At 37.4% G+C, this 14,981-nt stretch overlaps 1 protein-coding gene across 1 annotated transcript; it reads left to right on the forward strand.

Moving 5' to 3' along the window:
• Window positions 1-398: 398 nt before the first annotated feature.
• LOC113343747 (protein C2-DOMAIN ABA-RELATED 11-like) lies at window positions 399-1,835 on the forward strand. Its single transcript, XM_026587882.1, has one exon. The coding sequence runs from the start codon at window positions 1,041-1,043 to the stop codon at window positions 1,554-1,556; it is 516 nt and encodes a 171-aa protein (XP_026443667.1). The 5' UTR covers window positions 399-1,040; the 3' UTR covers window positions 1,557-1,835.
• Window positions 1,836-14,981: the final 13,146 nt, after the last annotated feature.

Here is a 14,981-nt window from a genome sequence, read left to right on the forward strand (position 1 = left end):
AACCGTGAATGAACAAATTGCGAAATCTTTAGCATAACAGAAATCTATAAACTAATTACCACGGAAAGCTAGGTTGTCGAACAAATACCACTCTGTGTTGGATATGTAATCCAAACACGGTTCTGATTTAATCTTAATTAAACGTGTTTAAAGTTTGTTAATGATTTGGTCTTTAAAAATTGAACGTGAATTAATCCTATTATGTGGGATATGTAACGTGTTTTAGAGGGGGTCCTAATGTTTAGGAAGTGTTAGTGTTAGACGTATTAAAAGTCAGGGAGATTTAGACGTGGGTTAGCTGGGCCTACAAAATAGGAACTTATTTGTAATGAGTTAGTGATTACACTAACCCATTAAATAGGCATTACACAGAGTGAAAACTATAGGGAGGTCCATTTTTCAGATTTTTTCCACTATGAAACCCACGTCCAGAAATTTTCAGGCGCGCACCCATTTTCGGTGATAGAATTATGCACAGACCCATAATTTTGAGAAATTTTATTTTTTCGTTTTTTTTTTCTTTCCAAACTAACCTAAAATCACCCTGATTCATCTCAGATCTCATATCTATGTTCTTCTCTTGATATAAACAGCTTCATCACCATCTTAATCTTTGATTTCCAGTAAATCGACGAAGAAGAATTGATATTTTTAGTTATCAAAGTTCAATCTGAAGATTCAATCGTTATCAACAAATCTGAAGATTCAATCGTTATTAAAGATTTCGAAGGATTAAGAAAGGGTTGGAAATGAATTAGAACTCAAGTCAAGAACTGATGGGTGTATCTTGGATTTGATTATAACAGTGAAGAGAAGGAAGTGCTTAGTGGTATTAGGGATTTCGTAATCGATTTCTGTTAAAGAATTTGGAAATTGGGGTTTTCTTAATTTTACATATTATCATCATCTCCCACTTCCCGCCCTGTCCTTAAACCTATCAACCTTTCGTTCTTAGGTTTGTTTTTACTTGAATTGGCGTTTCTAGGATTCATTTTATTCATTATCACTTGTTTGTTAAGTCTTGAATTTATAAGAAATAAATGGGAGAGAAAGTAGGTGTGTTAAAAGTGACAGTAGTCCAAGGAAAGCAGCTAATGATTCGAGATTTCAGAACCAGCGATCCCTATGTTGTGTTCAAGCTGGGGAATCAGGTTGTTAAGACCAAGGTCATCAACAGTTGCCTTAATCCCGTTTGGAACGAGGAGTTGAGCTTGGATGTTACTCAATCGGCTGGTGTTCTCAACAAAGAGGTGTTTGACAAAGATCGGTTCAAATCAGATGACAAAATGGGAACTGCGCACCTAAACCTTCAACAGATTGCGTCGGCAGCAAGGCTGAAACAAGTAATAAAGGCGCGCCCAGGTGAGTCGACTAAGATACGGATAATACTTCCTGGTAGTGATAACTCTCTGGTTAGAGAGAGCTACGTTAGTTGTGTAAATGGGGAGATTCTGCAGGATGTCTGGTTAAGACTTTGTGGTGTAGAATCTGGGGAACTTGAGATGAAGCTTAAGTGGATCGAAGATCAACTTCTAACTACTCCTGTCCCTTCTTAATGAAAGGAAACACACTGGGGATGTTGATGGTTCCTGAACTATTAGTTAGAGTCGTGTACTTGGATGACTACTGATTACTCCATCTTAGTTTGGATTTAACGGGAGAGTTTATTGTTAAAAATATTATGATTAGGAATCAAGTTGCGTTTGTGAATGTGGGTATGCTTTGTTAACCTGTCATGCAGTCGTGTCATGCAGTCGAGAAAATGTCCGCGTAACATGTTATATTGTCGTGAAAATGGATGCATAACCTATTATGCATCTACAAAATTTGTTGCATAACTTGTTATACGGTCCAGAAAACGGTTGCATAATACGTTATGCAACAACTTTTTTGTCACTATTAAAACCAACAAAAACAAAGACTGCATAACTTGTCATGCACCTACGATAATATCTACATTACATGTTATGTAGTCATGAAAATAAATGCATAACCCGTTATGCGTCCGAAAATATGGCTGCATAATGCATCGGGAAAATTGTTGCACAATCTTTTATGCATCGAGAAAATAGATGCATAATGCATTATACATCAATTTTTTTTTATGTACGCACTAATACAATGACTATATAACTTGTTATAGATGCATAATTTTGTTATCTAAATGCATAATTTGTTATGCAGTGGAGAAAATGGTTGCATAGTTCGCCATGCGTCTGCAGAATGTATTATGCATCTTTTTTGGTGGCCGCATAATGGTTATGTATCAAGTTTTCGAAAATTTTGCTTAAAATGATGATCACCTCCGATTTTTTCGTGATTTTTTTTTTTTGATATTCTTGTTTGTACTCTTTGCGTAGCTCTGTTAAAAAGATTTCGAACGATATAAAATTTGTAAAATTCTAAGGCGTGGATTTTTAAATATGTTATATCCAAATTGTGTTACCAATTATACCTCTGATGCATAACCTGTCATGCGGAAGCATAATCCGTCATGCATACATTTTTAATAATTTCATATAATTATGGATGTCACGGTACCTAAAATTAATTGTGGGCCTGACAATGAGAATATTATTTTTTTTGGGTCTCCCCCTAAGTTTGCCTTACACAAACTCTAGACAGTTAACCACTAACCCCTAGACAGTTAACCACTAACCCATTACAAATAAGTTCCTATTTTGTAGGCCCAGCTAACCCACGTCTAAATCTTCCTGACTTTAAATACGTCTAACACTAACACTTCCTAAACATTAGGACCCCTCTAAAACACGTTACATATCCTACATAATAGGATTAATTCACGTTCAATTTTTAAAGACCAAATCATTAACAAACTTTAAACACGTTTAATTAAGATTAAATCAGAACCGTGTTTGGATTACATATCCAACATGGAGCGGTATTTGTTCGACAACCTAGCTTTCCGTGGTAATTAGTTTATAGATTTCTGTTATGCTAAAGATTTCGCAATTTGTTCATTCACGGTTCATTAGCAACAAGTGATGAAACTCATTTCTTGAAGTTCCATTGGATGCTTTATTGATCTTTCATTTTATTATCATGCCGATTTGTATACAACCACATCCATGGATTTATCTTTGATAAGGATAAATCTAGACCTCCACTTACATAGGCAAAATTATTTAAATTATGTTTTGTATTTTTTGAAAGTTGGATACATGTGCAAAATGGACTTTGTAGCCCATTTTATGATAAAAAGAACAAAAATAAATATAATTGTGCTTGGCCCCTTACTTAACCACCACTAATCTTTCCGCCTCCACCACTTTATAAGAACCGCCACCGCTTCCACCACTCATTACCGCCAAAAATGTCTATTGATATTGTTTCAAAATCACTTATGAATGGAAATAAATATTATTAAATTAATTAAGGAAATATTTATAATTAAAAAAATGAACAGTCATTTATTATGAGAAATTAGTGAAACACTAATTAATAAAACGCTATATAATTAATGAATAGATCATTTATCGTGTGCAATTAGTGAAACACTAATTAATAAAGAAATTATGATATTTAAGTTGAACAAACCACCACCATTGATTTATCTTTTCCCTAGGTAAATCTGGACCGCCACTGACATAGGCAAAGTTAGCCAAACTGTGCTTTATACTCTTGATATATATAGTTTTTAATAAACTTATTTATTAATAAAAATGTGTATTTATTAGATTCATTAAATAAACATTTATCATATCATGAAAAATTAATTAATCAATCATCATGAGCAATTAATAGGACACTAATTAATAAAATAATTATAATGGTTAGTTGAAAAAATCACGGCCGTAGATTTATCCCTCCTAGATAAATCTCTGCCGCTTTTTATCTAGCCTAACTTAGCCAATCTTTGTTTTGTATTCTAGATATAGAAATAAATGAAAGGTCTTATCATAAGACTTATAAATTCATGCTTGCTTGAAAGAAATCAAGGATAAATAAAACTTCATTTGTATTCAGAATAGGATTTAACACAATTCTTGAATTAATATGCTACTGAGGGCATCATATTTAATACATAGTCATATCAATATCGTCTCAAGTAGCAAACTTTCACGGCTGAGTTCCTTGAACATATTATAGTGGCACTATCGCATTTAAATTTATGACGGAACATCATTAAAAACTTTAAATCTAGGTTTGGCATATTGCCATGAATTCAAACCCTAACTCATAGCCATATGATGATCAAATCATGATCGATGACCTACTAATTGCAGCGCACTGGCTAAGCATAGCCAAGCTCATAACATATACTGCATACCGTATAACATCTTGTTTAGACATAGCCAAAGCCACAATACATTTGTTATAGATCATAATACTTCAGCTAAGACAATAATGGATTAATGGCCTAGTTGGAATCATCTCAAAGCAGTCGGTCAAATCCATAACACCATAACACAATTTGGCAAAATATGGCATGTGGCATATCCGACATTGCACCATATCATGAGCCTATGACACCATGCCACACACTATTCACGGCTTTGGCAGCTTACACCCAGGCCATAACACGTAGCCGTGCGACATTCCCGGCCTTGGCAGCTTAGGCCAGGGCCATAACACGTAGGCGTGCAACATTCCCGACCTCGGCAGCTTAGGCCAGAGCCATAGCACGTAGCCGTGCGACATTTTCGGCCTTGGCAGCCTAGGCCACGGCCATAGCACGTAGCCGTGCGACATTCCCGGCTTGGAAGCTTAGGCCAAGGCCATGGCACCTAGCCACGCGTCATTATCAGCCATCACATCTTAGGACAAATCTATGGCACTATGCCGCGTGCCATTCTCGACCATAATAGATATGGCCGAAGCTATGGCAAGTCTCTATGCGTTATTTTCGGCCATGATAGCTTATGCCACAACAAAGCGCGGTTACGCCCTACACATATGTCATACCAATGGCTACGATTTAGCCTAAGAAAGATGAGATCTACGGTTCATCAAAAACACCTACGAAATATCAAAATACATCACATGGGGGGATTTTTCATGGAGTATTGGTCTGTGGTCTACGACAACATGCGGCGTGGCAACACCCATGTGAAAAGTTAGAGTAGTGGTGACTGTTGGAGAGATAATGGATTCGTGAGAAAAGGAGTTTCCAGAAACTTCCCTAGTTTATCTCACATGATACCCATCATCCCCATATTCTCCATATCTTCACAACCTCACTACTTCCACTACTCACGAGATTGACATTGCGTATTCTAAACTAATATAAATAGGTCACTTAGCCTATTCAGAAAAGAGAACAAGTTTTCATACCTAAAAGCTCTATATTCTTCCTAGTTTTCAATACCCAACACACACAATTCAATACCATTGCCAACTTCTTATGATTTTCTACTTCCCTCTCTCTAAGATCAACCCATCTTCCTCTCCATCGTGACCGAAGCAGGACGGAACCGCTGCTATCGTGGTTTAGGCTTGTCCTGTTCGTTTTTTTTATTTTCGAACCTAAAAAGAAAGTACCACAGCGGTGCATTTGTTTTACCTGGAAGTAATTTTTAGGTACTAACAATTGGCGACCACATACAGAGATCAACCTCTCGGTCACGAAAGCAGATTCTTCATCCAATTGAAAATCATTTCTTCAACCTTTCAAAAACATGGTAGATCTTAGATCCGGTGCAAGGGTTGATCCCAGTTCCAGAAACGTCAACATCCCAAATTCTGAAAATCCTTCTCAGAATATCCCTCTGGAGAATAACACTACTTCCCCCCACCGACAGCGTAGAAAATACTGTTAACACTGAAAGCACCAGAAATGGAGAAACACCCCAAGCATAGCAGACCTGATGCAGAAACAAGAGGACCTGGCCAAGACGCAAGCGAAAATGACGACTATTCAAATGGAAGTTCTTACCCGCCTCAGAACTTTAACGGCACAGTTAACTCCGGAGCAACGCCAGATTCAAGCAGAGCAAGCCCAGAACGTTTGTGGATCTGCCACTGGAGTCGGCAACTCAATGGAGAAACCTCGTGAGGATGGTATCCGTGCTACTGCAACAGAAAATATTCAACAGCCGAATTTCATCACCCGACAAGATCTGGAGAAACTCCTCCAGAACCGTGGGAAAAAGGAGTCATCATTATTTCACCACCACCAACCACCTTATATTAAGGATGTACAGAAGGCACCTGTACCAAGAGGATATGTATCACCTACATTTTCTCTTTATGATGGCACAAGTAACGCCCGCGAACACATCTCCCGTTTTCTGGAAGCCTTAGGAGTGCATGAATACCACCAGGTGTTGCGGCTCAAAGAATTCTCCAGGTCACTCACCAGAAGGGTATACACCTGGTACAACAATCTCGCCCCAAATAGCATCCAATTGGGACGGGATGGTGTGCGCGTTCTATTGAAAGTATTTCTTCGTTTTTGAAGAAATCACGCTTTCGGACCTGGGAAGGATGTTTCAGCGCAACAATGAGCATCCCAACGACTACATCAAGAGGTTTAGAATACAAGCCTTGGATTGTCACGACCCGAACATGACTCAACGACAATTGGTAGAGTCGTGTATTAACGGTATGATCCCTGTCTATCGAGCCTTACTTAAAAATTTGCGCTTTCAAACTTTTCCAGAACTTAAAAATTTGCGCTTTTAAACTTTTCCAGAACTTATTAACGGTGAACAGGAACCAATTGATAATCCGGTCTTATATTCCCGAAGAACAGCCTAGAGTTATCAATCACCTCACAACAATCTTAATTGAATGGTAGCGAAACAAGATGTTACGGAATCACAAACGATGAGACGAAGATGTTTGTGATTACTTTTTATATCTTGCCTATCAGAGATATCAATCTCAAGCCAATCAATATGATTGTAGTCGTACGATGGAAGATGCAAGATCAGATCACACAACTACGATAAAGTAGTATCAGTCTGGCTTCACAATCCCAATGAAGTCTTTAAGTTGTTAACCTGGTTTTAGAAGAAGAAAACCATAGGTTAAAGGATCAACGACTCTAGCACGCAAACTAGTATCACACGTAAGGTGTGGGGATTAGTTTTGCATTGATGCTAGATGTCCCCTTATATAGTCTTTCAAATCAGGGTTTGCCGTTAAGTTACCTTGGTAACAAAGCAATCAATATCCACCGTTAGATGAAAACCTGATTTAGATTCAAGCTAATATTTCTCAAATGTTAGATCGAAAACTTAGCTTGTTACACACAATTGAAATGCACGCTTGTAGGTTTGTTAACCGTACCCAATTGTATGCACTTGTTGGTTCAACAATAGTTAACTAAAAGGTTAGCCATATGAGCATTTCATATCAGCCATGTTCTTCTTCACCATAACTAGTTCACATGACTCAAATGAACTAGTTAGAGAGTTGTTCAATTGCAAGGAATTCTTATGTAACTACACAAGATACAATTGAAGCAAAGATGATTTGATTCACTCGAATCGGTTCATGAACTTTTATAGCCACGGTTGCAAACTGCATTCCTTAGTCTTTTTAAGTTTAAGTTCAGAAATTATCTTCAGATGTATAACCTTCTTAAGTTCGCAGACTTGGTTCGCGGACTTAATTTACCGGGCAGAGTTTACAAACTCCAGCTGAAATTCTCGGATGAGGACGTCGTCGGTTCGCGGACTTAGCTTCACGCACTAGTTTTTCAACTCCAGCAGAAATTCTCGGGTTTGAGAACTTCGGCAGTTCGCGGACTGAGTTCGCGGACTTGGGTCACGCCATTATTCCGGTTCTCTTGATCAACAAAGTTCGCAAACTTTGGTTCAAGGAATAGGACTTATACATAAATGTGTTTCCACAATAATGCTTATGTCCACCATTGGTTATGTAATCTAAACTCTCATTCCAATCATTGAAACATTCTTCGTCAAAGCAATTTTCAAAGTGATTGAAACATATCATGACTTTCGTCACTAGGTAAAGATAAACTTGGTCGAAGCGAAAAGCTTACCAACACATATCTCGAGATATAGATAGGCGAGGTATACTTGGCTCGAAATACCAACTGTGTATAATCAAAGTCTATATATAGCATACGACTTTTTGTCTCAAGAAGTAGGAGATAGAATAGATAGATTTTTGAGTGATAGATAAGTTCAAGTCTTCACATACCTTTTTGTCGAGAAGTTCCACCGGTTCCCTGAGTAGTTCTTCTGCTTGTATGATGAATCGCCATGAAGTCCTTGAGCTCAACCACACTTTCTATCCTAGTCCGAGACTTAGCTATAATAGAATAGAAATCAAGACTTATAGTTTTGATCACTAACATTGACAAACGTGCTTGAGATAGCAACGCATGCGAGTTCGACCGAGCAATGCTCTAACAAACTCCCCCTTTGTCAATTTTAGTGACAAAAATATCAATACATATGGAATACAAGAAAGATAATGAAACTTTAGTAGCTCATATTCCACATGTCTAATCTTCAACGTTCCTCGAAATCTTCGTCATTTCCAAGTACTCCAATGATCCCAAAGGTTGTAAGTTTAGCATCACCGTTGTTGAAGATCCGTAGCTATAACAATGAGAAAACATAATTCTCGATCATTGTTATATAGTGTCATAGTATTATTACACAGTGTCAAAGTTCAATTGTATCACAACTTCAACAATAATACTATGGTGATATGTATCACTCCCCCTTAGTCAATACTCCATCTCACATGGAAACCACTCCCCCTTACACAATGATCCGAAAACCATATGTATTTGTAGTGTGAACTACATATCAATTCTCCCCCCTTTTGTCAATAAAATTGGCAAAGATACAAAAACGGGATCATAATGAAATTCCCGTAAGAGACATTTCATGACTAAAAGAAAAAAATACATACCAACTAATTTAGATGCAATCATAAAGCCGAAGCTAAATGCATTCATCAAGGAGTTTAAAGATACAAGATAACCCCTCTAAAATTCCACACCCGCACACCCCTTAAGATATGACAATTAAGCACAAGTTCAAAAGAACTCTCCCCCATTTGATGTTATTCCCGAGAGAACAACAACGAGCGACCTTAATTTCAAAAGAAAAGAAGGATTTGAACAAAAAATGATACTAACAAGACAAAAACAACTCTACAGAAACTGACCTGGAGTAAACCTACTGGAGTTTCAAACTCAATTGCCCAAAAGATAGAAATAAGCATAGGGGCAAGAGTTAGAGAAACGTTTTAATGAACCAGAACAACACCAATAGACTACCGCAAGTTTTGAAACGTAGCAGTGTCTAATGGTTTGGTAAGAATATCAGCCAGTTGTTGTTCGGAAGGAACAAATTTCATACTTCTGATACCATTTTCATAGAGATCATGAATAAAATGGTACCTTATGTCAATGTGCTTTGTTCTTGAGTGCTCAACAGGATTCTCAGTGATTCGAATCGCACTAGAGTTATCACAAAAGATCTTCATTATTCCAGTATCAACTCCGTAATCAGCTAGCATTTGTTTCATCCATAAGAGTTGAGTACAACATGGGCAATATATTCTGCCTCACATGTAGACAGGGATTGAGAATTTTGTTTCTTGCTATGCCAAGCAACAAGATTTAGTCCTACATAGTAGAAACCCCTGATGTAATTTTTCTGTCTTCTACACATCCTGCCCAATCAACATCAGAATAAGCCGAAAGATCAGTGTTAGTATCAAAAGTATAAGATAAACCATACCGGCAGTGTGATTATATATCGAATGATCCTTTTTGCAGCTGCAAGATGAGATTCCTTTGGATTCGCCTGAAACCTGGCACAACAACCAACACTGAAAGAAATATCAGGTCTAGTAGTTGTAAGATACAAGAGGCTACCAATAATAGATCGATACAACTTTTGATCCACTTTTGCTCCTTGATCATCTTTATTTAATTTACCAGTAGTGGGCATAGGTGTTAATTTTGGAGAAGACTTATCCAGGCCGAACCTTGTCACAAGGTCACAAGCATACTTTTCTTGGGATAAGTAAATTTCATCCTTATGTTGTTGAATTTGTAGCCCTAAGAAGAATTTTAATTCACCAACATTTCTCATTTCAAATTCTTTAGCAAGAGAGACTTGGAAGTCTTTTGCAAATTTTTCAGAAGTTGATCCATAGATGATATCATCTACATAAATTTTAGCAATAACCACATCTTTCCCACTCCATTTGGTAAATAAGGTTTTATCAGCTCCGCCTCTTGAAAAACCTTTTCTAATGAGATAAGTGGTAAGTTTTTCAAACCAGGCTCTAGGTTCTTGTTTCAACCCATACAACGCCTTTCTGAGTTTTAGCACATGATCTGGGAAATCAGGATTTTCAAATCCCTTAGGTTGAGCGACATAGACTTCCTCCTTCAAAATTTCGTTTAGGAATGCGGATTTTATATCCATCTGAAACAGCTTAACCTTAAGAAAACAAGCATGAGATAACAAAAGACGAATGGAGTCAAGGCGTGCCATAGGAGCGAAGGTCTCATCAAAGTCAATTCCTTCAATCTGTGAATATCCTTGAGCGACAAGTATAGCTTTGTTTCTGACAATCGTGCCAAATTCATCAGACTTATTCTTGAATATCAATTTGGTACCCACAATATTGATATTGGAGGGACCAGGTACAAGTTCCCACACTTCTTGTCTTTGAAATTGATTTAGCTCTTCATGCATTGCATTCACCCAAAAAGGATCGTTCATAGCTTCATCAATATTCTTTGGTTCTACTTGCGAAAGATAACAACCAAAATTGCACATATTTTGAAGTTGTCCTCTAGTTTTGGATGTAGAATCTCTTCCTCCAATAATAATGTTGGGATCATGATTTCTTTGAACCCAGAGATGTCGTGGAGGGACACGTTCTTGTTCGTCAAAAATTCCTTGATCAGTGCTCTTCTCCTCGTCACTAGAAATGTCAGGATCAGTAACAGTTGGGATGACTTCAACTGATTCTGGAATTTCTTTGACTTTCTCAATTGTCTCAGTTAGAGGCAATTCAGCAGGAGGATTATCATGACGAAAGTTACTAATGTCGTCGATGATAACATTAACAGATTCCATCATGACTTGTGTTCTGAGATTAAACACTCGAAAACCACGACTATCAAAAGCATAGCCAAGAAAGATACCTTCATCACTTTTGGTGTCGAATTTCCCTCTCTGTTCTCGATCTTTCAGAATATAGCACTTACTCCCGAACACCCTAAGATAATGTACGTTGGGTTTCCTTCCGTATCACAACTCATAAGGAGTGTTAAGGGTTTTAGATAGTAAATACACACGGTTGATCAAATAGCATGCTGTAAAAACAACTTCTCCCCAAAATCTCAATGGTAATTTTTTGTTATGGAGCATTACCCAGGACATTTCCTGAATGTTCCTATTCTTTCTTTCAGCAACTCTATTAGCTTGAGAAGTAACAGGTGGAGAGTATTGTTGAATGATTCCCAGTTCGTCACAGAATTCAAATACCTTGGTGTCTTTGAATTCAGTTCCACGATCGCTTCTAATTTTCTTTAGTTTGCGACCTTGTTCGTTCTGGATCCTTTTAACAATAATCTTGAATTCACCAAGAGTTTCATTCTTATGAGATAGAAATGAAACCCAAGTGAATCTTGTGTAATCATCTACCATAACTAAAGCATACTTCTTACCAGCAACAGTGGGTTGTTAAATTGGTCCGAAGAGGTCCATATGAATTAAATCAAGTGGAGCTTTAGTGAGAATATCACGAGATGATTTGTGGTGAACTTTCGTTTGCTTACCCTTATGACAGGAACCACATACACCTTCAATCTTTGCATTGATTTTGGGAATGCCTCTAACAAGTTATTTGTTAATGATCTTAGTTAGAAGACGATATGTGACCAAAACGTTCATGCCAAAGATGTGTAGATTCCACCTTAGTCAAATTGCAACGATTGCTAAACTGAGTATCTAGTAGATAACATTTGTTTTTGCCACGAGTCCCTTGAAAAATTACTTTCCCAATTTTGTCTACAATGTCATATTCATTTGCATTGAAGACAACTCGATGGCCTTTGTCACAAATCTGACTAATAGAAATAAGATTAGTAGTCATACCTTTTATGTATACCACATCATGGATTTCTGGAACACCGGGCAGTTTGATCGTTCCCTTCTTACTAATGTAGCAACAACTCCCATCTCCAAATGTTACAGGTCCTCCTTCGTAGTCAATAGATGAAACAAACCATGTGAGATCGCCTGTCATATGTCTACTATATCCACTATCAAGAAACCATTGAAAAGGAGATGTACATCTTAAATCAAAGGCACCTATACTATTAGTATTTCTATGTTTAGAGTTTCCTGATGATTTGTATGTCCTTTCAGAGTAACAAAACATCGTTTAGTTTTCTTATAAAGATTGCTTGCAACATTCAGACTCTTTTGAAATGACACACAAACTTGGTGAAGATGATTGGAAGAATCACAACAACAATATGATCCAAAGCTTTGAATTTTGTCCGAGTGGTTCCTAGTCATATTAGTTTTCACAACAATCGGTCGTTGAATACTATCTGATTTACGACTATTCTTTAAAAAGGAACAACTGGAGTTTCTCAGACTCACCAAGGGACTATTACTCGATATCAAATCCTTAAGAATTGCAATTTCGGAAACAAGATCAGAGTTGATCCGGATTTGTTCATCCAAACCCTTTTGAAGAGTAACCAGTTTATTAGACTTTTTTCTACGATTGGTTTTTAAACCTGGTGAAGCGTCAATTGAGACTTTATGGTCCATATAGTCAGATCACTACAAACACAGACTTTTGAGGTCTTGAACGTGTTTGCCTGCTCTGATACCAATTGAAAAAGCAGGGGTCTAACAACAATATTTCTCTTAGAAATCTATATGGACTAACTCCGAAATACTTTCTAGAGAATCAACTAGACAGTCAGACTCAATCTAGGTAAAAGTATCTCAAGGAGTTAATATCTCTCTCTTGTTTTGATTTACTCAAGCTAATAGAAATCAGCGAGTCCTAATCAAATAGAAAGAATAACTCGGATGGTACCAAAGACCAATATCCGAGGATCAATCAATGACAATCAACAACCAAAGGTTGGATTACTCTAATTGATGATCTAACGCACAACATGTATTATTTCAATTATAAAGATAAAACAATATAATGCGGAAATTGAAATAACACAGACACCAGAAATTTTGTTAACGAGGAAACCGCAAATGCAGAAAAACCCCGGGACCTAGTCCAGATTGAACACACACTGTATTAAGCCGCTACAGACACTAGCCTACTCCAAGCTAACTTCGGACTGGACTGTAGTTGAACCCCAATTAGTCTCCCACTGATCCAAGGTACAGTTGTACTCCCTACGCCTCTGATCCCAGCAGGATACTGCGCACTTGATTCCCTTAGCTGATCTCACCTACAACTAAGAGTTGCTACGACCCAAAGTCGAAGACTTGATGACAAAAAAATCTGTCTCACACAGACAAGTCTATCGAAGGATTAATCTGTCTCCCACAGATAAACCCTAAAAGGTTTTGTTCCGTCTTTTGATAGTAATCAAGGTGAACAAGAACCAATTGATAATCCGGTCTTATATTCCCGAAGAACAACCTAGAGTTATCAATCACCTCACAACTCTTAATCGTATGGTAGCGAAACAAGATGTTGCGGAATCACAAACGATGAGATGAAGATGTTTGTGATTACTTTTTATATCTTGCCTATCGGAGATATCAATCTCAATCCAATCAATATGATTGTACTCATACGATAGAAGATGCAAGATCAGATCACACAACTACGATAAAGTAGTATCGGTCTGGATTCACAATCCCAATGAAGTCTTTAAGTCGTTAACCTGGTTTTAGAAGAAGAAAACCATAGGTTAAAGAATAAACGACTCTATCACGCAAACTAGTATCACATGTAAGGTGTGGGGATTAGTTTTACATTGATGCTAGATGTCCCCTTATATAGTCTTTCAAATCAGGGTTTGCGATTAAGTTACCTTGGTAACAAAGCAATCAATATCCACCGTTAGATGAAAACCTGATTTAGACTCAAGCTAATATTTGTCAACCGTTAGATCGAAAACTTACCTTGTTACACACAATTGAAATGCACGCTTCTAGGCTTGTTAACCGTACCCAAACGTATGCACTTGTTGGTTCAACAATAGTTAACCTAAAGGTTAGCCATATGAGCATTTCATATCAACCATTTTCTTCTTCACCATAACTAGTTCACATGACTCAAATGAACTAGGTAGAGAGTTGTTCAATTGCAAGGAATTCTTATGTAACTACACAAGACACAATTGAAGCAAAGATGATTTGATTCACTCGAATCGGTTCATGAACTTTTATAGACACGGTTTGCAAACTGCATTCCTTAGTATTTTTAAGTTTAAGTTCAGAAATCATCTTCAGATATATAACCTTCTTAAGTTCGCAGACTTGGTTTGCAGACTTAAGTTACTGGGTAGAGTTTACAAACTCCAGCAGAAATTCTCGGATGAGAACTTCGCCGGTTCGCGGACTGGGTTCGCGACTTAGTTTCACGCACTAGTTTGTCAACTCCAGCAGAAATTCTCGGGTTTGAGAACTTCGGTAGTTCGCGGACTGAGTTCGCGGACTTGGCTCACGCCATTCTTCCGGTTCTCTTGATCAACAAAGTTCGCAAACTTTGGTTCAAGGAATATGACTTATACATAAATGTGTTTCCACAATAATGCTTATGTCCACCATTGGTTATGTAATCTAAACTCTCATTCCAATCATTGAAACATTCTTCGTCAAAGCAATTTTCAAAGTGATTGAAACATATCATGACTTTCGTCACTAGGTAAAGATAAACTTGGTTGAAGCGATAAGCTTACCAACACATATTTCGAGATATAGATAGGCGAGGTATACTCGGCTCGAAATACCAACTGTATATAATCAAAGTCTATATATAGCATACGACTTTTTGTCTCAAGAAGTAGGAGA

This window comes from Papaver somniferum, unplaced genomic scaffold (genome assembly GCF_003573695.1).
Source record: "Papaver somniferum cultivar HN1 unplaced genomic scaffold, ASM357369v1 unplaced-scaffold_65, whole genome shotgun sequence".
Taxonomy (NCBI): Eukaryota; Viridiplantae; Streptophyta; class Magnoliopsida; order Ranunculales; family Papaveraceae; genus Papaver; species Papaver somniferum.